At 37.2% G+C, this 26,629-nt stretch overlaps 1 protein-coding gene across 4 annotated transcripts in view; it reads right to left on the bottom strand.

Moving 5' to 3' along the window:
• Positions 1-26,629, bottom strand: part of LOC100464807 (TLC domain-containing protein 4) — a 99,876-nt gene that overhangs the window by 16,400 nt on the left and 56,847 nt on the right. For all 4 annotated transcript variants that reach the window (XM_019795123.2, XM_034653957.1, XM_002915126.4 and 1 more), the window contains 4 exons: positions 26,046-26,135; positions 24,248-24,306; positions 21,986-22,080; positions 3,215-3,288 (listed from right to left, as the gene is read on the bottom strand). In XM_019795123.2, coding sequence (XP_019650682.1) covers positions 3,215-3,288; positions 21,986-22,080; positions 24,248-24,306; positions 26,046-26,135 — 318 coding nt within the window. The remainder of the gene's footprint in view (positions 1-3,214; positions 3,289-21,985; positions 22,081-24,247; positions 24,307-26,045; positions 26,136-26,629) is intronic.

Raw genomic sequence — 26,629 nt, 5'->3', positions numbered from 1 at the left:
GTCTTACCAAGTAGGCTGAGGGAGTATGGTCAGAGACATACGAGGACAAGATGAGTGCGGTGTCAGGAAAGAAAAGGGAGTTGTGCCGTAGAAGGAGGTGACAATGGCATAAGGTCCACAGAGAGACGCAGTGAGACGGGCACCAAAGGGAGTTTGCTGGATTCTGCAACTGGAGGTCGCTGGTGCCTCTAATGAGACAGTTCCAGTGACAGAAGAGGAAGCCCAATTTTAGTGAGCGAAAGAGCAAAGAGATACAGCAAAGTAGAGAAAGCACATATAAACTGTGCACTTCCAGCGTTCACTGGGTTTTAGAGTGCTGAATATGTAAGACATTTAGCACTTCCAGAACATATACTGAATGGCTAGCACCGTGCCAGGTGCTTTATATACATAATCTCATTGAATCTTCACAACAAACTGTGAGGTCTATAGGCATCATCATCATCAGCCCTGTTTTATAGGTAAGAAACCAGGCTCAGAGATTAAATATCTTCCACTCATACACAGTGCTAAGTAGGAGAGCCTGGATTTGAATGCAGGTCATTTGACTTCAAAATACATGCTCTTTGCTCTATACTTTCACATTATCAGCGTCTTTGACGATTGCGGAGTTATTATTTTAAAAATTTAAATGGCCAAGCCCAAGAAACTGTCTTCTTGAAGAAGTAAGATTACCTGAAATATGGGCAAATAAAATAAGACAGCGTATAAGCAAAACTTGGGAAAGAAAAGGTTCAGCAGCGGATCTGTAATCTATTCTCTCCTGTTTTGGGGGTGCAAGGACCACTCCTCCCCTGCCCCCACCACCTTTGGCAAAAAAAAAAAGATCAGGCTAGGGGTGCCTGGGTGGCTCAGTCGGTTAAGCGTCTGCCTTCAGCTCAGGCCATGATCCCGGGGTCCTGGGATTGAGCCCCTGGCTGGGCTCCCTGCTCAGCAGGAAGTCTGCTTCTCCCTCTGACCTTCCCCCCACTTCATGCTCTCTTTCTTTCACTCTCATTCTCTCAAATAAATACATAAAATCTTTTTTTTTTTTTTTAAAGATCAGGCTAAACACTTAGTGAACATACTAATAACAAATGTCCCGATAAACAGACTAATGGTATTTGCTGCAGGAGAGTCACATCCGCGGAATGCTTTTAGGATATACCTAGTCTAAGGACTGCTATGGCAAACGAACCTAGAATGTATGGATTTAAGGGGTCTGACCCCCTGGGGAATGTTACATAAGCTGTGTAACTATTTGAGTATTAAATGGAGATGTTTCACAATCAAGAGAGCTCCTTTAGTCTGCAACAGGAACTATGCATACTGCTTACGGCCCTCATAGGTAACCTTATTCCAGAGTCCACCCAATGCAAAAAGGACCCAGGGAGCTTTGCCAGTGCCTCATGCTTACCTGGATCCTTGGCTTAATACAGGGTACACTCTCTAACCCACGTGAGTCGGATTGACAGTCCCAGTTCTCTGGGTTATCTCTGTACTAAGTCACAAAAGGGCTACACGCAATCATGGAGCCTCCCCTGGCTTTGGGACTTTGACCGAAGATTTTAAAGACAGGTAAATTTTTCAAAGATGGAAGGTAAATGGAGGATGTGAATAAGGGAAGAAACTCGAGAACCACCCACAGGTGCATGAGGCAGTAAGGGTTCAGAACTGACTCTAATGTACAGTAAGAAATAAGGCTGGAAACACATGGAGCACATTACAGTGAACCTCAAAGTCAGAGAAGAGTCTAAACAGGATACAGCTTTTGGAAGAAAATAAGGTCCAGAAAGTGGATCACTGGCAGGATTACATCAGCAGTACTGTGAAGAAAGGACTGAAGAGAGGGTGAATCTGGAAGGAGGGAAGTCAATCGGAAGGCTATGGCAATAACTGAACTGTGGAGATCCTGAAGGCCCTCACCTAGGACGATAGATACGGAAAGACACAGGAAAGACATGCTGCAGACCTCGTTAAATGACAGGATAGGGTCATAAAGCAACATAATAAATCCCCTGGCAAATATAAGCATCCACCTCCCTCCTTTCCCCCTCAGCCCCTTGAGAGTGGGCTATCCTTCATATCCTGCTTTTAAAGGAGAGAGTAAGGAAAAGAAAAAACTTCACAGTGGAGAAACCTGGCAAACACCACTTTAATGGTGTGATGCGAGTTCCCATGCCCAGTGATGTCATGTGGACGTCATGTACCTCCTAACATGATATGATGAGAAGGGCACTTTGCCTCCATGGGATTCCTTCCAAAACCCCATCACCTCCACCTAGTCATAAGAAAAACAGACAAATCCAGACTGGGGGACAGTTTACAGAACAACGGGACAGTACTTCTTAACACTGTCAAAGTCAGGAAAAACAGGGAAAGACTCAGAAACTGTTACAGACCACAGGAGACTGGGAAGACATGAAACTAAATGCAATGTGGCAGTCTGGACCGAATCCTAGAACAAAAAGAAAACACTAATGGAAAAACTAACGCAATCCCGTGAAGTCTGGAGTTCACTTTACAGTGATGTATCAATGCTGGTTTCTTAGGTTTTGACAAATGTTCCATGGTAATGTAACATATCAGCAACAGGGAAAACCAGGTAAGGAGGATATGGGTGTTCCTATGCTATCTTGGCAACTTTTCTGTAAATCTAAAATTAGAAGCCAGTTTTTTTTTTTTTTTTAAATGAGGGATGAAGGTAATGTTTGTATCAGAATTTGGGAACAGAAATAAGCTGGTGTCAAGAACATGAACTGGGGGGCGCCTGGGTGGCACAGCAGTTAAGCGTCTGCCTTCAGCTCAGGGCGTGATCCCGGCGTTATGGGATCGAGCCCCACATCAGGCTCTTCCGCTGGGAGCCTGCTTCTTCCTCTTCCACTCCCCCTGCTTGTGTTCCCTCTCTCGCTGGCTGTCTCTATCTCTGTCGAATAAATAAATAAAATCTTTAAAAAAAAAAAAAAACATGAACTGGACCCACGATGAACCCAAGTATAATGAAGCATGGCCAATCCTTCAAAGAGAGCTCTGTTCAAAAGCCAGAACCACCACTTTCTACCTAGGGGACCTTGGGTAAGTTTCTCTCACCTTTTCAAGGCTTAGTTTCCTCATTTGCACAATGATGATAATAATTCACATCACATATTCTCATTTTTATTTAGCAGCTTTAGGATCCTGGGAAAAATTTCCCCAAACTAAAAAGAAACAGCACAAGTTTAAAATAGTTACCTACCGCTGATTCACAAAAGGGCTGGAAAGTTCTGCAAGCAGGCGAAAATTCCCAATGTATGACAGGACTCCATGTCTCTGGATGATACACATAAAACACAATGTCAGAGAGGACATGCTTATCAATATTTCCAAGTATTAAAGGAACATTCAATAACTTCTCAGCATAAAATAACAATTGATATCAAAACAGACCAAGTCTCCTAGCTGATCTTCTTCTTTATGAGAATTTAGAAATGTCACTAGAATTCTACAATATTTTTAAAAGACAGCATATTGACACTTATGTTCACCTATAAGAACAGATTTTAAGCAGTTGTCCCATGTTGAACGAATGAATTCTGCAAACAACCACTGGTAACAGCATTCTCAAATTACTGTAGAAGTAAAGATCAAAGTAGTGTCAATTTCAGAAGTTGAGGAATTTTATAGCAATTAAATACCCAATAGAAACTAATTTTTATATCCATTAATAAAAGCACCTTAAAAATCTCAAAAGTGTACTTAACATCCTAAATAACAATATGTAAGCCTGTGAGCAGATGCATATTTGCCAAATGCAACAACACATGCTAAAACTTATGTATCACATTTGACCTAAAAAACATACTTGTCAATCAGAAGATCCTACAGCTAAAACACACACTCTCAGGACCTCTCTGAATTTAGAAACATAATGCCTAGTACATTGTATGAATTTAATACTAGGAAAAGTAGAACACTGTTAATAAACTCTGAAGAACAGAGAAGTATATACTAGAAAAAAGAAAAAATGTATACATTCCAAAGATATCATGTAATTTAAAAACTGTTACTAGGTAAGTTGTCATTCCAGCACTTCCAATTCAATCAGAATTATGATCACACACAAAAAGAAATAGTCCTACCTGCCCCCAAAACATTAGATATACATGGAACTTAAGAAACCCTACTTCTACAAGCTATATACCATGCTGCCTTCCAAATGGGAACAATATAAAGCAATATAAAAAAATTAACTTTTTATTTGAAGATTTTCAGTTCTTCTCCATGGAAATTATTTTAGGGATTAAAAATTCAGAGCTGGTTACACAAATTAGCTTTTCCAAGACTAATCTAGAACTTTTTATAATCTGAAACTCACTGGCCTTAGTGAAACTGAAATGTGTGATGAGGAGGAATGGAAGGAAGAGGGACAAGGGGACAAAGACAATGGGCAAAGTGCGTATTGTGCATAGGGGGTGATCAACTTAAGTCAGCCAAGACACAGCCACACCACTCGAAAAACACATGACAACATAACTCACATGTGTTATTACTTTAACAGAGAACTATGAAAAACTGGTGTTTATCTGAAATTATATATTGTTCTGTACTATTTACTTTTCTGTTACAATAAGAGCTTTTATTTAAACAAACAGTAAGATTAGTTAATAGTGGTAATTAGTAGTAATTAAGAAGAGGACAATTTAACAAATAAAATGTGAAAACGTAGTATTTTTGTGTGTGTGTGTTTTTGTTGTGTGTTTTTTGTTGTTGTTTTTTTTTTTTTTAGAGAGGGGGAGAGAAAGGGATAGGTGGGAGGGGAAGAGCAGAGGTAGACGGAAAGAGAGAATCTTAAGCAGGCTCCACACCCAAAACAGAGCCATGCGAATCAGTGTTACCACCCTGAGATCATGACCTGAGCCGAGATCAAGAGTCAGATGCTTAACCAACTGATCCACCCAGGCGTCCAATATTTTTATGTTCCTTTCTGCCCTTTTATTTCACTCTTTTCCTGAATATTTAAATTTAGTAGGCTATATTATTGTATGCTATATTATTGTATATTTTAAGAAACATACAGCTGAGACTTTGTAAAAGGGGAATGTAAATACAACGGGACTAAACAGTTGTTGTCTATATTTAATAAAATATAATGGTGACATCTTCTTATCCATGATACAGTAGGATATTTTTACTCTTTGTTTCCTTTTCCAATACTACTTCTCTGAATTGCTTGTAGCCTTTAGGTGAGGTATATGTATGTTTTTTGCCCTTTTTTAAAATTTTCCAGGAATGAACTACAGTCCAACATAAAATTCACTTTGACTTGTAGCTCTGCTCTTACAAGTCCACATTACTGGTATCAATCCAACAGGACGACCTCAATCTAAGTATTTTCTTAAGAAAGGTGTGAGCGTAAAATACTTGAGATTTTACTTACTAGCAACAGGAGGCTTTTTAGAGTTGCAGAATGCAGTTCCCAGCTCTCTTGAAAAGGTCCACCCACTTTGAACCTACAGGCTTGTATTGCTAGCCAGCTATTTGTCTCCAAGGTCCTCTGCATGTATAAATTCATTGTATAGACTATCCATGTGTAAAATATCCATCCTTTTCCAGCACTCCAAAGCATACTGGATGGATTCCAAGTAAGTTAACAGTTCTAGTAAAGAAGATCCTGTTCAATGTGGCTACTCTTTTCTGGTAACATTTTTGAGTTCAGAAACAGTCTTATTTCCCCCAAATGAGCCATTATTTCATTATATGAGTGTTCGTCACAACCTGCATCTATGTTCTAAGAAGCCAACACATCTGTTATCAAAATTTAACCTTTTTTTTTTTTTCACTGACAGGATGTTTTAGTTGTAACCTCTGAATCAGGAAATGTAACTTTCGTCAGTTTCATAGAACAATCAAGGGAAAAAATAAAATGTGTATATCCATGTGATAGGTCCACATTCATTTGGTGCCTACTATTTTCAACTGAGCATCAATGTCTTTTTGGAAGATGAAAAAAATCTGGATGGATTTAGATGCACTTGCCTGTCTCAGTCCAGACTTGGGAGATTCAGTCTCTGCCGGTCCTTTTACATCCCCACCTCTGTCAGGCCCAAATTAGTTTGCTAGAGCTGCCATAACTAAGTACCACAGGCTGGTGGCTTAAACAACATAAAGTTATTGTCTCACAGTTCTGGAGGCTAGGAGTCCGAGATCAAGGGGTTGGCAGGCCCTGCTCCTTCTGAAGGGTGTAGCGAAGGACCTGCTCCAGACCTCTCTCCTAGCTTCTTGCAGTTCCTTGGCTTCTGGTAGCCCAACTCCAGTCTTCACATGGCATTTTCCTTGTGTGCATTTCTGTGTCCAAATTTCCCCTTTTCATAAGGATACCAGTTATATTGGATTAGGGACCCATCCAACTCAACTATGACCTCATTTTCACTTAACTAATTACATCTATATTGATCCTTTTTCCAAATAAAGTCACATTCAGAGGTAGTAGGACTTAGAACCTCAACAAATGAATTTGGGGACGGGATATATATAATTCAATCCGTAACAATGTCCAATCCCAAATTCTTTTCTGCATATTGTGCGGTATAGTCTGTTTCAGTTATCTAATTCCCTAATGCAGGTGTCTTTCCATCTATAATAACATATCATTATATACTAATAGATGCAATAATATATATTATACATATGTCCATATATAATAACTATAACCTTCTTCACTGGTGACGCTTGCAGCATTCTGGTGTTGGTATCGTAACTATTCTCATTCTCATTATCTGAACTTCCAATGCACAGTCAAAGATGACTGTTAATGCTCATGATTACAACACACTTCAGTTGCATCATTCAGCATAATGTGACAATGAATGATCCATTATTGTGAACTGCAAATCACGGTTGCCGTGATTTTTTTGCATCACAGGAAGATTTCACAGGATGTGAGATTTTCAGTGGTAAAACGGTAAAACCAGGATGGACTTGGGCAGACCACTCCCATCTTTGTTTCATTATGAATTTAATTATAATGAATCCCAAATGGCAGGTGAACTTTGTCATTTTAATACATAATCAAAATCACATTCCCAGCGATGAGAAAGAGGAATGAAAAAAGAGTAAATGTCTGACCTCCCTAACTCATCTAGCACAAAGAAGCACTTTCAAGATAATAGGTAACAAACTGCCTTTCATATTCCAAGTTCCTGGATGTTTCATGGACTTATTTTTTAGTTTTGGTGATTTATTTGAAGTTTAGGTGTTTCCAAAGGAAGTGGTTGGAATATTTCAGTTAAGAAAAGGTCAGATAAATAAGTAATTGTGTTTAGCTGGAGACCATCCCAGGAAAATTAAAAAGCTGAAATGTCCTGCTTTTCTCCCTAGTTAAATTCTGCAGTGAGTAGAGCACTGAATATAGTGCTTTGAAAATAGTGCACAGGTAGAACATGACTCTTGGAGAGGCAAGAAGTGCAAGGAAAACAGTTACTTTAGTGAGATTCTTACTTGAATCAGACGTACAAAAATCTTAGAAATATTTTTTTATTAGGACAATCCTCTATTATAATGAATTCATGTATGTAATAAACATTTACTCTTATTTTTAAAGATAAATTCTCTCATTTATAACATTGCCTTTCTCCCCTCAGTTAAAGGCATCTCTTCTTCCACTCTTATTTTTTCTAATAATCTTCCTCTTTTGTTTAGTTGTTTTAAATCTACAGCATTCTAGGTAACTATATCCAGTGTTTAGAGGGTATGACAGACCAAACTGCTATAAAGTATGAGTTAATATGTTCCTAAGGTCAGCCAAAGCCTTGCTAAATTATTTACTGTACCTTTCAAATAAATCGTTTTTCCAAAGATGAGATCCAATACTGAAATTTTTTAAAATTTTTGTGATTTCTAAAATATTTTCAAGCAGACACACCAAAGTCAAGCAAAATATTGAAATATCATAGCAACAGTTTTACTCTCAAACTTTAAGAAATAATTTAAATATTTCTCTCTAGTGAACTTTAAAAATAAAAAAAAAAGAAATATACTAAGGCTTTTTGAGAGTTTAGAAAATTGTTTCTTCTAACTCCTTTCAAATTGGTATAAAATTAAAAGTGACTATTAACCAATGTATCAAATAAGTATCAGATAAAACCTAACTTTATAATAGTCTTTAAACATTAAAAGTTACTAGTAAAAATTATAAATTTGGTATGTTGCTTTCATCTAAATTTAGCCAAAATGCAGTATCTCCACACTTTGAAAAGAGTCTCTCTTGAGTTTATAAAAAGTTGGGCACAGCATCCCGGCTTTTCTTCTAATTTCTTTCACCTCTTCCCAAAGAAAATGGTTAGTTCTCTCATTTCTAACCCAGGGGTTCTCAAAGTGTGGTCCCCAGACTAGCAGCATCAGCACCGCCTGGAAATTTGCCAGATATGCATATTCTCAGGCCCCATCACAGACGTACTGACCCCCTGGGGGTCAGATGAGCAATCTAGTTTTAACAGGCCCTCTAGGTGATTCCAATATTCACTAAAGTTAGAGAACCACTGTCCTAACTTACAAATGACCTAGGAATCTCTAAGCCCTTGGGGAAACTACCTCCTTACTTCTCTGAAACTGTAATTAGAAGATTTACAAAGACCCCAACAGATCCCACAGCAATACGAAGGTAGACCAACTACATCCCTCTAGAAATATTTTCCTGATTCCTTAATCCCCAGTGGGGTCAAGTGTCTCAACAGATCTCTCTGTTTGTCAGGATGCTTACCCCTGCAAATATCTATATTGCTTGCATCTCATTTACTGTTCTATCCATAAAGCCTAGCGCAGTGCCCATATTTCCTGAGTTGAACCTCACCTGCTCCTCAGTGTGAAGCAAGCAGGATCACCTCCAAAACCAAAATCCTAAGAGTCCTACAAACCTATGTCTGAGTGGGTGAGCACTCTGATGAGAATATTATTATTCCATTCTAAAAGAAAAGGAGAAAAATATCCAGATTTTAATTTTGTAAAGACATCATTAGAAAAGAATTAGAGGTCATCATAAATGTGTTATGATAAAAAAGTCTGATATTTAATTTCCAAAACTTGATACATTTAGATTAGTGAAGCAAGACAGAAAAAAAAGTGGGTAGGCAAGTAAAAGAGATGGGGATTATCACCTCACACCCATCAGACTGGCTAGTATCAAAGACAAAAAAAGGAAGTGTTTGCAAGGGTATGGCGAAAAAGGAACCCTCATGCATTCTTGGTGGGAATGCAAACTGATGCAGCCACTGTGGAAAACAATATGGATGTTCCTCAAAAAAATTAAAAATAGAACTACCATATTATCCCACAATTCCACCTCTTGGTATTTACCTGAAAAACAAAAAAACAAAAAAACGAGAACACCAATTCAGAGAGAATCATGCACCCCTATGTTCATTGTAGCATTATTTACAACAGCCAAGATACGGAAGCAACCTAAGTGCTCATCCACAGATGAATGGCTAAAGAAGATGTGGTGTATATATACATAATGGAATATGACTCAGCCATAAAAAAGAATGAAATCTTGCCATATGTGCGAACATGGATAGACTGGACCTAGAGAGTTTTATGCTAAGTTAAATAAGTCAGAGAAAGACGAATGCCATATGATTTCACTTATATGTGGAATCTAAAAAAACAAAACAAATGAACAAGCAAAGCAGAACAGAAACAGACCCACAGATACAAAGAACAAACTAAACTGATGGTTGCCAGAGGAAAAGAGTATTGGTGAGGGAGGCGGGGGTGGCAAAACGGGTGAAGGGAGTTAAGAGGTACAAACTTTTGGTTATACAATAAATTAAGTCATAAAGATGCAATGTACAGCAAGGGGAGTAGAGTCAATTATATTGTAATAACTTTATATGGTGATGGATGGTACTAGACTTAACAGGAGATCATTTGGTAATGTTTAAAAATATAAAATCACCATGATGTAAGCCAGAAACTAATAGGATACTGTATGTCAACTATACTTCAATTAAAAAAACAAAAGAGGTAGGAAAATTTGATTCAGCTATGGATCAGAAGAAAAACAGCTAGAAGCAGGTTATCAAAGAACATGCCAGCAAAACAAGGAGCCCTTTATTAACTGCATGACCTTGTAGCTGTTTCTGAATTTCTCTAACCCCATTTCCAGATCTCTATAAATATGGTGAATACTTTTTAACAGAGCTGCTGTTAGCAGTGTGTGGCTGCTGCTGCCACAATCCTCATCTTTCCTGTTTTGTGGAACAGTGGAATGACAGGGTTAGAATTAACCGATAGATGGAAGTGTCTAAGAATGCCCTCTGATTATTACCACTACATCCCGATGCTGATGGCAGAATTTCCATAAATATTTCTTGGCCGGCTGGCTGTTAGAATCTTTCAAAACCTTATTCTATTTGGGAAATTCATTATGATAATTAAGCAATTAAGTCTGGGGAGGCAGAGATAGTCAGTAAATGATCACAAGGCTCTAGCATGGAGGCCAGGACTTGAACCCTAGCTCTTCTGGGTGACCTCGGGCGAAGCTGATCTAAGTTTCAGTTTTTCCATTTGTCAAATGGGCATAATACCATCTTTATGACAGAACTGGTGCGAAAATAAGATGACCTATGTACTAACGGCAAACATGAAAAATATGAAAACAGAAAAGGCACTCAAAAAGTGAAAAAAAATTTTATAGTTAAAATTGAACCTAGTAATTTTTCATACCATGATTAGAAAGATTCATTAAGCTTTAGGACAAGTCCTAAAAGGGCCTATTCCTTCCTGTCTATTAGTCTTCAGCTCACTGATACTTGGGTGACTTCACAGGATGAAGGGCCCAGCCGGAAATGATGAGGAAGAGGTAAGAAGAATGACACATCACCATCACAATTAGGACTGAATGTGGGCTGACTATTGCCATTTCACTATAAAACATATGTTATCTCAACACATCATTCCCCAAAAAGTGGTTGCTGTTACTTTCTAATCATTGCAGGAAAAAAATTTAATTTCAAAAGGAAAATAAATACTTCTAAGGGTGTACTGTTCTATTTACAGAATAGGTTTATGCCAACTTTCTGCCTCACAACCATACTTCACCTAACCCAAACTTCGCTCTGTTGATGACAACTTTATGTTCATTACCATCCTTATGCAGTAGTGTTGAAATGGCTTCTGAAGATGGCCTACTTCTATTACCCACAGATTTCTTAATCCCATCTACCAAAGCTCTCCCAGTTTGCCCTTCTCCCTGGACAACTCCATGGTGAGAAGTGCAGCATCTCCTAAAGCTGCTTACTCCACCTCGGGATTGCTATTCCAAAGTTCCAGAGCTACACTGCACCCTCTCTGACTTCTACCTGCCAGTCCTACTTCTGCTCCTGGCAGTCCAAAATCTCTTCTTCACATGATAACCCTTCAAATATTTAAAGACAGTTCATGTCTATCCTCTTTCCAGGTACCATCTCCAATTTGCTCAGAAAATTCTGGTCTACCCTCTTCAGAGTTCCTGAGCCGTATTAACTGCCAGCCTTCAAAAAACAAAAACAAAGAGAACAAACAACAAAAACCAACAAATCTCTTGGTGAAAAGAACCATTGACACATAATAATCTCTACACAGTAACCAGTTAAATCACACATACACATACATCTTTTGAAGGCACGGGGTAACCTTCTAAAGAATTTTAGCAGAACACGTCAATATATTTAAAAATGTATATACCACTTGCCCAGGATTTCCACTCTACAGAATTATTCTTTGCAAATAATTGTGTATGGCACAAATATGAAAAGATATAAGGCTGTTCACTCGATTTATACATAATGGTAAAACTCAGAACAAACACATAACAATAGGGAATTGGTTAAATATGATTATATATCCACATGCCAGCAGAAGAGATAATGATCCAACCAGATGGCCTGAGAATGAAAACATTTTCAGAACTTACAAAAGGCTTAGAGAATTTACCTCCTTCACACCCTTCCTTAGGAAATCATCTGAGGTTATGCTGCAGCACAATGAGTGAGTGAACCAAGACAGACAGACATGGGATCCAGGAAACAGTGGCCCCACACCAGGAAAGTCATGGCAGGAAGCCCAGGACACTGGGCAGCAGACTTAGAGAGCAATCTGTTCAGACTGGAGTGGAGAATGGAGGGCTCCAAGGGCTAGGAAAAGGCGATCACAGACATGCCATGCTATCCTCCAGAATATGGAACAACTCAAATGTTAAATGTTAAATGATAAAGGCAAATGTTGCAAGAAAGAAGGGCGGCATCAGAAACTCTAAGCAAAAATTAGACAGGAAATGTGATCTTGCTTGTGCAGTGAACTGTTTCAATATAATCGTCATAAACATGTTATTCATTTTCTCTGTGTAGGATCAACTGGATATAAAGGAAAACTTAATGTGGCTACGGAATAAAAGGTAAACGGTTTAAAATCGTGGCAATACAAAAGTCCAAGGACAAATGACAGAAGTTGAGAAGTGAAGTAGGGGTTAGAGACACAAAAGGAAGAATAGGAGCACTAATACCTTCTCCTTAAAAAGTATCAAGAGGTGCTGCAGATCCAGAAACAAAAGTTTTCTGAGGAAGTGAGACAGAAACTAAAACTCCTTTAACAACACTGAAAGGAAGACGGGAAAGGAAATAGAGGTGTGAGTGTTAAATTCTTATGTGTCATAGCAAGAAGATAATAAATGTTCTCTAACATTGACAAATAAGATGTGGGTGACAGTCTCTCAAGATGGCCACCACCAAGTCCTTCCCTCCCTGTACGTGAACAATGCTCCTCATATCAAGAGGTGGGCTTTTATTTTCCTCCCCTTGAATCCAGGCCCCCCTAGGAAGCTCACTTGATCACCAAAACACAGAGGAAGTAACATGCTGGGTCCTTCTGAAGCGAGGTCATGAGAAGCCTTGCAGCTTCTTCCTGAGAAGCCCAAGGCACACGGAGGGGCCACATATAGGTGCTGCAGGCCTGCTGAGGTCTTAGCAGAGAGCCAGCATCAACTGCCAGCTACTAGAATGAGCCCCGTTCAGCCCCATTGATTCAGAGGACGGCAGTCCCAACTGCTACCTAATAGCACCCACATGAGAGACCCCATGCAAGAACTCATTGAATCAATGGGTTTCAGTGGCCACAGTGGTTATTCTAATTGGTGATCAAAAGGTCACATTGTTAGCCAACAGGGCAACCTTCATGTTGGTTATTGTGTCCTTTTGACACAACCCCATTAGTCTTTGATAGGTTCCTTGCTTTCTGACACAAGATTACCCAAGTTATTCTGTTGTTTGCAATACTTCAATATGTAAAACAAACTTTAAATTTTAGTTTTGATCCCATTTTTGTAATATATGGTCATACACAGAATGCTATTTTTAACTTATGCATACACACATAGGAAAAAAGTAGAAATACACTCCTAAATGTAAATGGTAATTAAGTAAACATAAATAGTTATCTCTGGGTTGTGGGACTAGGGCATTTTTTCTTTTCGCTTGTCAATGTTTTCTAATCCCCCAATAAAAATGAATGACCTAATTAGTTTTTTTTCAAATGTCATCTGCTTAAACATTATTTTTCATAGATTTTTAAATTACCAATTTGCTATAAGGGGCCTTAACCACTGTTTTCTAAATGTATACTTCTGTGGTTCTCTTTCTACCCTTCTGAAGTTCTCCATCGCCTCTTGTACAGGATCACCCTTCTTCTGGTCCCCGGCCCTGACCTTGACCACACTGCCTCCGCAAGACAAACCTTATTTCTAATGGCATATGGGCCCCTTTCCCCTGGAACAGCCATGCTATCGCCACAAACCTCACAGCATCTAAAAGTTATCTTTCTGCCCCGTGTCTCTCATTTCCTTCCATAGTATCGCACTCCTCTATTGCTCTGGGTCATTTTGCCGTCTTCATTCCCTGAAATCCAAATTCATCATCGTGCTCTACTGATTACAAAATAGCTTTTAGATTTTTCTTCTTCATTACTACGACCACCACCATAACCACCAAAATGAAATTCTTCATAATCTATCACCTATATTACTCTGATAACCTCCTACAACACATCCTCCCCCATGCAGTATTTTTCTATATATCATCATCAGCTTTACCTTCCTAATACGCCAATTGCATCAAGTTATTTTTTGGCTAAAGGTCCTACAACAATTCTGTGAAAAAAATGCAAGGCTGGTGAGTTGGACTATTTACTCCATCAGGTGACCCCATCTTACTCATCCAAATGTACAACCCCTACCAGGCCCACACAGACGCCATACCCTGACAACCTGAGTCCTCACTACCACCCCTGAAGATATGACCTCTTCTTCTCAGTGATTTTCCTCATGTCTTCTGACCTAGGAAGCTCTCCCCCACTTTTTGCTACCGATCTAAACATAATTTTTTTTTTTTTTGAGATTGAGTTTAAGTCCCATCTATAGCAAAAGCTTTCTTGGAAAATTCAAAAAAGCGTAAATATATATAGGAAAATTTATGCACAACTTATACTCACTACAAGAATATACATCAAGTATTGTCAGTAGTTATCTCTGAAGAATCAGACCTAGAAAACATTATACTTACTAAGCATTATATTTCAACAAACTCAGAATTTTGTTTACAAATATCCATGCAGACAAAAAAAATTAATGGAAATTAACACACTCATCTTTCCATTCCCTAAATTGCTACAGCATTACTGATTTATCAGTGGGTGATGTATTGTCTGAATTTTCTGACAGTTTCCTATGCTTAACTCTTAGCTACCTAACGGAATCCCACAGGTTCTATCATATCCTCATCCCCTACGCCCCAGAGCTCCTTAGTTCAAAACCACACGGGGCGGGGGGGGGGGCGGTTAGAACTATGCTTCAGTCATCTTGCGTCTATATTTTCTGCTCCTGGATATCATGACTGGCCACCTGTTTAACCCAGTACACCTGTGACAGCATTAAGTGTGGCATGTACTTCCAGGGGCATAGGTAACCATTAGATAAGCTTTAGGTTCTGTGTAACTCTCATTACCTTATTTCCTGCTCTCCTACTCAAGAAAACCTACTGAAATACAAATGAGACAGATGTTATTAAAGGGAGAGATGAGAGGTTGAAGTCTACTCTAATATTTTTAGATAAATGAATTACAAATTTTGACACTTTACTGTTAGTGAATTACGACAAAACTCACAGCTCATTTCTGGCCAATATGGGGTTTCTACCTCTACCATTTCCCTTTGAAGAGCTTTGCCTACAGTAAAATTCATACTTGCCTTGGCCTCTATACAACTCTGTGAGGGAAAACAAAACAGGATTTGTCTGATCCCTTCCAGAGCTTAAAAGAAAATTCTCCTTTTAGCCAGTGATTATGAAAATCTGGATTTTCTTAACACGAGAAATTTAATTTTCTTCAGCTGAGAGTGGCTAGGGTCAGGGCTTTAGAAGGTAAGGGAGAAGGATAACTAAAATTATCATGCACCTATTACTGTTAGCATGGTTTTAAATACTGTGCTGCCCTCGATGGCCTTGGCATGGGATGGGCACCCTATCCCACCACTAGGGCTGGAGAGAAGTTCCATGCATCCCAAACTGGACACTTGTGTAAAAATGTGACTGTGTTCGTCAGTAACAATAATGAAGTGCTTTCTCGTAGGTTATTACACTAACCTGGAGCCTTACCACATTGCCATGGAAACCCTTGTCAGAGTACCATCAATCTAAAAGTGAGATTTGGGAACAAAATCCATCCTATATCCAATAACTACTTGCTGAACTTTAATCATTCAAGGCTTTTGATTATTTATTTACAAGACAATCAAAGCTCTAACACACAGGATTGGATTGCCAAATCAGACTCATGTGAAACTGTGATCTTATCTATTATCTAGTATTAAGCTTTACTGAATATTCCAAGGATAGAAGCCATCAAATAATTCAGAGGACACAGAGAGAGGTGGGAGACATCAAAGGCAGCTGGCAAGCCAGGTCGTCCCTGTGTTGAACAGGCAGCTCTGACCCAGAAGAAATGAAGGTTCACAAAGTTCCCCCACACAGCAGTGAGAGTTTAACTTGTAAAACATTTCTGTCCTCTACCCCTAGAAAGCTGTACAGCCAACATGACATTCTCCGAGGAGGCAGGCCTCACAGCTCCTAGGTTCACATTAACATATAATCTTTTCTTTTTAAGGTTTTTATTTATTTATTTATTTGTTTGTTTGTTTGACTGGGAGGGGACCTAGAGGGAGAGGGAAAAATAGACTCCCCGCTGAGCAGAGAGCCTGATGTGGGGCTCAATCTCAGGACCCTGGGATCACGACCTGAACCGAAGGCAGACACTTAGCCAACAGAGCTACCCAGGGGCCCCATATTACCATATAATTTTAGTCTGGGACATCTTTAAGGCATTTCAGAGTTAAGGTCTCTTGCTCCTAACATACATCAGTATTCTGTTTACTCAAAGGTCCTGCTGACCAGATTAGACCAGAGTTACCTGCCCTCCTTTCTACCCCTCCGTTTCTTCCAAGAAGCAAATGGATTTGCAGGCCAGCTGCTTTCACCCCTTCCTTCCAGAGTTACTTAAGAACTTAGTGACGTAACTTAGCTTAGTCTTACCTGCCCATTGCCTAGCTCCCCAGTGTTAGAACCAAATAAAATCATTTTAACAAAACAGTTGAACCACAGAATCTCAGAATTAGAATAAAACTTCAAAGATACTTTAGTGTGAACTCTTACCCAAGGTTTCTACTTACTATATTTTCATATCTATCTGACTGAAGATCTCTTATGGTGGAACTATTTTAAAAGGCCATTGTTATAATCATCTATTTACTGGGGATGTCTCCTCTGTAAAACAGAAGTCTGACCTACCTCTCTTTTACTGTCCCCAGAGGTCCCATTTCCAACACCTGAATTAATCCAGAGAAGTCTACTCTTCTTCCACTTACTAGGCCTCTCACATTCCCAAGGGCATTTCCAAACCATCATGTCCTACAATTTATCTTTTGTGGTTGACCTCTCTGGGTCCTTTATTTGTTACAGGGCAATAGCTTCCTAATCTAATCTCCACTCTGTTAGCTGGCAGTCCCTCCCCTACCCCAGGCATATGCAAGGTCAGGGACACCAGATAATGAGCTTGGGTGTGGTCTAACCATGAAAACTGTAATTTTTATTTGCCTCCCCTAATAGAATTTAAATTTGAAACCAGCTTTCTTTTTAAGCAGATGTGACATGCTATTGGTACAACTAAAGTTTTGGTCATTTATCACCTGTGGGTCATTCACCTCTCCTTATACATTGCCACACCTAAATGCCAACCCTAACATTTATCACTGTTAGGTTCTACTTATTTGTTTCAGCCTATTGCTCCAGCCTGAAGCTTTTTAAAAATGTAATATATCCTCCAGCATATCATTAGCTCTCCTTCCTAGCCCTGTTTCAGTTATTTGATAGGCTTGTTAAAAAAACAAAACAAAAACAAAACAAACTTTTTTAATTGTGGTAAAATACACATAACATAAAATTTACCCTTTTAACTACTTACTTTTAAGTGTTTTCTCCAAAACTTTTTGTATCCCCAAACTGAAACTCTCACCCATTCAACAGTAACTTTACCCCCTGCACCCAGCCCCTGGTAACTGTTCTTTTCTGTATCCATGGATTTGACTATTCTAGTCAAATAAGGAGGATAAAGAGGATCATGTGATAAGACTGCTTTTTAAAAAAGCTAAGAACAAGATATTGACTAGGGTAGACATGGCAATCCTCTCAGCTGACATCTATTTTATTGTCACACACAAGCTCAACATATGAACGGCTTCCTTTCCTGGTATGGAAAGGAAATAGGCTTCAAAAACCAAGCCAGGTTAGAGAGAGAAAGGGAGACAGTTCTAAGGTAATCCAACTACGCAAATGTGAGGGGATGCTCTGTGCCCACAAAAGACGATGAAGCAGCAAGCACAGGGCAAGGAGGGAAGAGCTGGCCTTGAACTCCTCCTAAACCAAAACAGAGGAAGGTCTTAAGGAGCTTTGTTATGATCAGGAAATAGGGGGAATGGTCACATCAGATATTCTATAATAAAAAGTAAGTATTAAAACAAATTCCCCAAATCCAAACACAATATATTATATATGTGTGTGTATGTAGGTCTTTACATATATGTACACACATATATAACATATTTTTTTAAATGGCCACTTAACATTTTTACCACAACTAATCCCACAATTAGTAGTAAGAGTTATAAGCTAATTGTATAACTGTGGTTGCATACAGATTTGAATAAGTCAGCTATACAAATACCAAGAAAATAATTTCTAAGACTTACTTCTGCCCATCTATTGCTCATTACAGTATAAGAAAAGTTGATGATCTTTTATTTCAGTAGAAAAAAGGTTAACATGTTATTGCAATTTTTAAAATGTTTTCTTTGATTTAAATATTTAACATGTTTTATCATACGTAAATTTAGTGGGAAACAGAAATCACACAGACCTTCCTACTGAATCTTGCTTTAGTAAGCTATATCAGGTGACTATTTTAATCCTTACCTAGTCAACAAAAGTGTTAATTTTTGAAATTTTATCATCTTTTGAAACGTTGTTCTAACAGCTATGAAAGTTACCTAAATTTTTCTTTAAGACTCTCCTAACGGGAGAAAAGGAGGAAATACATTATTTATGTGTAACTGAGAATAGGCAACACTATTCAAGTCATCTTAAAACAGTTTAACAGTTTAACACTGTTAATGATAAACTGTTAGTGAGTCATGGCATTTGTTTCATGGTACTGTTGTGGAAATTCTTCTTTAGACTAAAGCTAAGACCAATATTTTTCTAATTCTTGTCTCCTGATGTACATTACAACTTTACCGTGTCTGACATAACAAGTCTTTCATTTTTCAATACCACTTCATACATAGTTGCTTGCAAAATGTTTTTAAAATGTCAACACTGGGGTATAACATTAAAACAAGAAACAAATTCTCACCCTCAAGGTATCACACTGCAGCTAATTCCCTTAAATAGATGCACGGAAAGCCTTGGAAACCAAATTTTCTTCCTAAATTGCAGCTGCATGGTTTAAGGATTAGATTCCAGGGTAGTTTAATAATGCAGAAGAGTTGGTGAAAGTATGTATAGCAGTGCTCTTCCTTACAACTTTAAAACTTTTCCAACTGTACTCTTTTATTTAAAGGTGTGGTTTGAACGGGGAATGGGGTGAGCCACAAGAAACACAGAAAAAAACGAAGGCTACCAAAGAGATCAGAACAGGGTACAAAAGACAATGGTTTATCCTTAAAAATAGGACGTTAAAACATAATTGTATTCACGTCCCTAATAAGAAATTACCCTGTCACATTCCCCCTGATAATTAGTATCCTAACCGAGGGAGGAAAGGCGAATACTAGGAAAAATCTGTAGGATTTTTACCTTTCTATATAGACAGAAGAGAAGATTCCTTAAGCTCTAAATTACTCCACCAGAGAATTTTAAAACTCCAATATACTAGAGAGAGGTACAAAAATAGTGATCAAGACATTATATAACCTATATATAACCTATTTAATAACCTAAATTTAAAAGGATCTTACTTTTCAACTATTCAGTAAAGCATACATTTAAAACCTACAGATAACTTGTTTCTATTTTTCATTTCAAGTTTTAGTTACAATTAGACAATCTTTTGGGGTGTCTGGCTGTCTCAGTCAGAAGAGCATGTGACTCTTGATCTCAGGGTTGTGAGTTCAAGCCCCACATTGGGTGGAGCAATAATTTAAATAAACTTAAAAAAAAAAAAAGAAAACCTTTTAAGAAAAGAAGTTACTACAAACAGTTTAAATAGTTGCATACTTATCAAGTCAAAATGCTTTCCAAATACAAGTTCTCATCACGTAAGTGAAGAGATTCATAAAAGTTTATACAAAATAATAGTAATAGTAGTAGTTGTTGTTGTTGTTATTTTGCTAGCCTTACTTAAACTGCACAAAGTGACCCAGAAATTCACTGCATGGAACAAAAATTTTTCCATAAACAGGAAATGTAAAATCCGTAAATGACAAAGGATCACTACATCTATAAGCATTTATTATTTTCTAATTTTTTTCTGTTTCCCTCTGAATAGATTCACTTTAATCAGATAAATTTACCTTATACCATTCATTTATTTCATACAACAGAACATAGGAAGACACCAACAAAGCAATCATCCCTAGAAAACACTGCAGTTGATTTTCTTAACAATAAGGCAAGAGTTAATTTCTTTGCACTTTGATTTTTTTTTTTCTTAAAGGCATAAAAGTCCAAAGAGAAACAGTATTCATCCCACACAATGAAATACTCAACCTACCAATCCACACATAGCCAGCCCTTTGCCAAGCTTATGATTCAGGGGCCGAGTAAGAACAGCAGTTCATCATATTCACATTTCCAAATGCACGTAAGTGACCTGTTATCTTTCATCAGCTTACATTCTTTGCATAGCACAATGGTTTTTTGTGACGCATGTTCAGAAAACATACTTCTCCACTGCAGCATGATATTAAACTCACATGGGCACCCACATATTCTTCCCAGATTTAATCAGTACTTTGTTAGTCAGCTTTCATGTTTTTTAAGCAAGTGTTTAGGAAATAAGTGCTTGTACACCAAAAATTTAAGACCTGTAAAAGGTAAAAGTCTATATTTTATAACTACCTATAATCTATTAAAATCTAAAAAGAAGACAAACAGTAGGAAATGCCAGTTAAAATAGCTTATCGGTTCAGAAAAATAAAGTGATTAAAGATACCTTTTGGGTATACATAAGATCTTATTTATAGCATTAAAACAAGCACAGTTTTTTTAAACATTTATATTAATTTATGACTTCAATGGGTGATAGATACTTTGATATATCTGATTCTTGCAGAAATAACACCAAATTGACATCTTATTCACCAGCTATCTGTGTGTGGGCCAATATAAAGAAAAGTGGAAGAATATTATTAATACACATTTATATTAATTTTTTAAAACCCTCCAAAATAGTCACAGATGTCCAATAATATAAGGATTTTAGTAATACCAAATAAGAAAAAAAAGGTTAGTGATTGTATTTAAGTTTTAAAAAGGAGAAAACATGGAATGGTATATAATAACTATTACATAAAATTTATAACATTCTAGGGACACCTAAGTGGCTCAGTCGGTTAAGTGTCCAACTCTTGATTTCAGTTCAGGTCATGATCTCAGGGTGGTGAGACTGAGCCCCGTGTTGGCTCTGTGCTGAGCATAGAGTCTGCTTAAGATTCTCTCTCTCCCTCCCTCTCCACTCCTCCCCCCTGCTCTCTCTCTCAAAAAACAAAAAATTATAGTATTCTAGTTTATATACATCTATTATTTCCAGATATCTATTTGGGGCTTGTTGGCATATCTAGGTTGAAAAACCATTGTGGAAAAACCTAACAAACATACAAGGGATATAAAATTGCTAATTTACAAATGTATAATGTAGAAAAATAATTTTAGATCTAAAACTTAATATGCACTACTGCCTGGGATTTGCTATGAGTACTCTCTATTAGTTCAGTCTTGGAATTCTGATGAAGTCTCTGAGTAAGACTCCCCCACTGCTCCAGCTTACTTAAATGTAACTACATATGTACAGTAATTGTACAAGAATTAAACAGAAAAGAAATATTGTAGCTGGTTATACAAGAATCTATTCCTAGCTCTGGCTGTTAAGTCATAAATGCACCTAGAAAGACAGGTAAATATCAATAGCTACGTGATCCTAAAGGTTTTGAGTGAAAATTCAAGAAATTGGGGTCCTGTCCCTTAAATTTTATGAATCCAAAAAGACACACTAATACAAACAAACAAGTCATTATTTTTGTTAATAAACAAGATAACACATCACAACAGTGATCCCTGAATGCATCTGGAGTTGGTCTTTATAAATTGAGAATTATGTATTTCGATTTCTGTTCACCCTTAAGTCATCATTCCCAATCTTGTCTACTTGTCAGGCTACTGTAAATCCTGGCACTCACCAGTACAAAGTAGTATGCATACAGCGCTGCACAATGGTGAATTACAAAACATTTGTCACCAATCACTTTCCAATACAAAATGAGAATCAACAAATCTGAAAGAAGGAAAAATAAGTGAGATATTACATAGGAAGAAGGCTGTACTGTTTTTCAAGTGTATTTAACTTTCCTCCTTAACAACTTGTCACAGTCCATACTGAGCCCACTGCACTTTGTTCATACTTCACTAGTCCAGTTACCCACCTAAGGTGTCTGCTTCCACACGACTGCTCACCCCCACTCTACTGTGACCTCCCCAGGATGAAGACCAACTGTGGTAATCCTGCACAGTGCCCACCACACAGGTAATATATTGGTTGAAAGTACAAATTAATAACTTGTTCCCAGGGTTAAATAAAATGGAAATGTTATTGAATAAAAATAATTTTTAAATAAGCTTAAATTACTGATGTTTGTGACTACAATTCACAAAGATGGTTGCAGAAAAGGTACAAAATGACCAACTCATTTATACCAGAAATTCAACAAACCAATATTTAAAAATTAACAAAGGATGTGATTAAATATTAATTCAAAATAGCAACAAAAACAAAAACAAGAACTATTAAAAAGATATGCAAAGAAAGAGATCGAGGCCTCAATTTCTCCTTAAGAGATCCTGAAACTAAACACCATGATTCAGAAGATAGTTTCCCTTAACAAAACAGGATGTCTAACAAAACAGAAACTTCTCCAAATGTTAACACAACTATGTTCTTTACCAAATGGCTAAATGTGAAAGTCAGACATGGAGACAAATAGCTATCATGGATGGAAACCACGGGAGGATTTGGGTTTTATGGGGTTGGAGTTTATACAATACGGGTACCTTCTTTTATTTAAAAAAAAAAAAAAAGAAAATTACTGATACAAAACTAGATGTGAATATTTATTTAAAAAAAATAATCACATTACAAATTTTAAAGAGAAAACAAACAGTACAAATGTGGAAATCAAGAACATATAACACTATCAGTAACTGACTGCATGATAGACCTCTCTACATACATATTCCTGACGTATTTTGGCTGTACCCTCTTGGGTCACCAATTTCTATGATAATGACCTTGTGATATCTTCCACAGAGAGAATAAAAAGAATTCACTGTTCATTCAGCATGGTTTAGAAAAAATCGGTTTCAGTTCATAATTCTTATTTTTCAGTGGTTCAGATTATTACTTGTTTTGGGAACCTTTACCAAGTTTCCTTCATACAAGCCTTTCTGGGTGGTGACCACTCTCTAAACACACGCTCATGAAGCGATGCATGAGGTGTCACTATAAACTTTGTCATCCTTCTCAATGACAGCAGTTTGCGCCAAACAAGCAAATCTTCTTCCAACGTATTCACAAGATTCACCCTTCTTTTAATTGTCATTGTAAATTCACCCTTCTTTAATCGTAAAAGTAATCCAACAACCTATTCATTATTTTAATTTGAAATTTATCTCTCCCTCCTAATGAATTTAATCTTTTTGTTACAATGGCAGAAAACTTTCTATTGAGTCCATCACTCATCTTTATCACTTCGGTTTCATATCCCATTATTTTTATTTGGATTTTTCAGCTATTTATTAAATCTGAAAATTATAAAATAGGGTTCCCTATATAAAATGTCCAAATCAGGGGTCTGTTCATTTTCTCTTGTCTTACAGAGACGGTCTAGAATCCCTTCTCCAAAAGTTTAAATAGTATATTCTCACTTAATTTTCCCTTTGTCTCACAGTATAAAAGGCTATTCCAACCTCATCCCACATGAGGAGAAATACAACAGAGGAAAACATGGAGTAGAAAGAGTCCATGATCTTAACTGATTATGGCTAAAACAATTTCCCTTTGTGAATTTTCAATACAAACAATACAAAACTGCAAGCACAGGAACACATTTCAAGGGCCCTTACAAGTGAGAGAGAACTTGATGTTTAAACTTTATTAGCTTCCCAAGAATTCCACCTGAGAGACCCTTTAGGCCAAAAAATGGACCACTGCTAGTAAAAAAAATCCAGGCCTAACTGAGGCCCCACTCTGCAGCTCTACCAGAGAACCAGAGAGCCAACAGGAAAAACGTTTCATGTTCTACCATCATAGCAGATATTTTTTTCCTCTGTATGGGTCCTACAAGCAACTTCTCAAATACATAAAGCAAAAGCATAGCCTATGTATTCTTCGTAAAATCCCATGAGTAATTTAAAAAGAAACAGACAGTGGCCAACATATCACATACCAGAAATGAGGTAGCCTGAAGCAATAGAGATATTCACTTTCACAAGCGATGAATCACCCCTATAAATATTAAAAAAAAAAAAAAGATTCCCTTTTTTTAGCACATGGGTTATAGATGACAGCTACATTTTTTTTCTATTGAGAAATATAATTAAAATGCTTTCTATAGATTCTTGAATAGTAAGCTGTCATTTGTACCAGGCCCTGTGTTACCTTGATATACTTCTAACTGCAGAAATAATCATTTCTTAAATTAGCTAAAAGTTTTACATAAATAATTTTACTAAAAGATAACTTTTTATAAATGTGTTCTCATATGATTTGTTTTTGAAAGGATTCGAATGGATTTCCAGATGCTGGCTGTTTTTTTGGTTTTTTTTTTTTATTCCTTATTCTAAATCAGAGATTCAAATACTCAAGAAATCATCTAGCCTGCCCCGATCTTGAGGCAATATACTACGAGCAGTATCACTTTACTGATGGCTGGAGAGATCTGCCTATTGTCACACAGCTGGGAAATGGTTGGAACAGGACAGCGTGATCCTGCTGTTTCGACACCTATAATATCAAGATCCTACAATTCGCCCTAATAATTGTCTTTACTCCAAGAAACAGATATGAACTATCAGTCTTTTATCTGGTTTATAATATAAACTGCTGGTGAAATGAACACAAAATTAAACTGGTAACAGCTAAACTGCAAATGGAAAGGTTTAGCAGAATTGTCTTCTTTACAAAATTTGATCTGCAAATATGATCCAGGAAAATTGAACCTGGAATAAATTGCAGCATCAAAGAAAATGTAAAAAGAAAAATTATACCACATAAAAGTTTGATAAGGACAAAAATCGATCAGTGAATTAAATCTTTGCCATAAAATTTATCTCCCAAAAGAACTGGTTCTGTTGACAATCATTACTACAATAAAATTAGGAGGAAAAACTTAGAAACAGTTTAGGTAGATTACATAAAAACTTCATTATGGAATTAAATTCACTAAACTGATTCACTCTGAAAAATACCTTCCCAAAGAAAATTTATCAATACTGGTAGAATTCTGATAGGCATAATTCGGTATTTATTAAAATGACATTGCTGCAAAGAAATAGTCAAAAATTCAATTGCCCCACATGTCCCAGAGCCTATATCTACTACATCCTTATGCAGTCCTTTCTCAAAACATACCTCATCTCTCAGACTAAGCTGAACTAGGCCTTTTCGTATAATGCCAGGAAATAACAGTCTGCAATTCTCTGCCATTGGAATGACATTTAAAATTTTCAAAAAGAGTCATCTTAGACATTATTCTATTATTGCTGAACATAGTTATTATTAGTATTTCAAATCTTTGTGGTACTAACTTCCTCTTACATGGACATCTATAATCCTCATTTTTATACCTTTGATATCAAATGATGGGTTAAACACAAGACTGAGTCTTCAGTAGATTATTACCCAAGTTGACTATCCCATCTCAACAGTTAACTCATTTTTGCTCAGAACAGTGGTTACAATAACTTGGTTCTACTCACTAACTCAGTATAAATGTTTACATCATCATCATATTCTCCTTGTCTTGGGTTACAATTGTGATACTAGTACAAAGTGGCCCTCATTATTTGTATTCAACTCTAAAATAAATCCTTTCATTGCACCTTGCTGAAATAAGTCTGGACACAAGCATTTTAATAAACCATGCACCATCAATATGTTTTCCATTTTAAAGTAAGAGTTGTTCTTATTAATAATTAATACCAAAACATAAATCAAATGGACTATATTGGAAAGAAACAGCTTACCAAAGTGGATCAGCCTTTGCAACCTCATCAAAAAACAAAATGTACAGGCCAAAAATCCCAACAACCAAAGAATGGCATGTAGATCCTACCCTGAAATGAAACAAAATACATACAAAGATTTTAGATTCTTTGCAATAAACTGTAATTCTGGCAAGACATTTAACATTTTGAAGAAGTTAAATCTGGAAGCATTTAAATATAGGAATGGAGTACATCTAAGAGTATAATACAAAATTGCCATTTAGAAATCCAAGGGCTATGACTTTGCTTTGGAACTAAGAGCAAGAAAGATGCCCAGGTCTACAATTTCCTGATAGAAAATTGTAGAATCACTTATTGGTTAAAAATTCCAAAGCAGGGGTGCCTGAGTGGCTCAGGCAATTGGGCATCCGACTCGATCTCAGCTCAGGTCTTGGTCTCAGGGTCGTGAGTTCAAGCCCCATGTTGGGCTCCACACTGGGTGCGGAGAGTCCTTAAAAAAAAAAAAAAAAAGTTCAAAGCAGAAGTATATCTGATGACGCAGTTGACAGAATTCTGTACAGATAGATGGCAACTGGCAAGTCCACTACCTAGCACCCTGCTCC

This window comes from Ailuropoda melanoleuca, chromosome 2 (assembly GCF_002007445.2).
Source record: "Ailuropoda melanoleuca isolate Jingjing chromosome 2, ASM200744v2, whole genome shotgun sequence".
Lineage (NCBI taxonomy): Eukaryota > Metazoa > Chordata > Mammalia > Carnivora > Ursidae > Ailuropoda > Ailuropoda melanoleuca.
The sequence above is the reverse complement of the archived record's forward strand: the minus strand, read 5'-3'. Positions and strand labels throughout refer to the sequence as shown.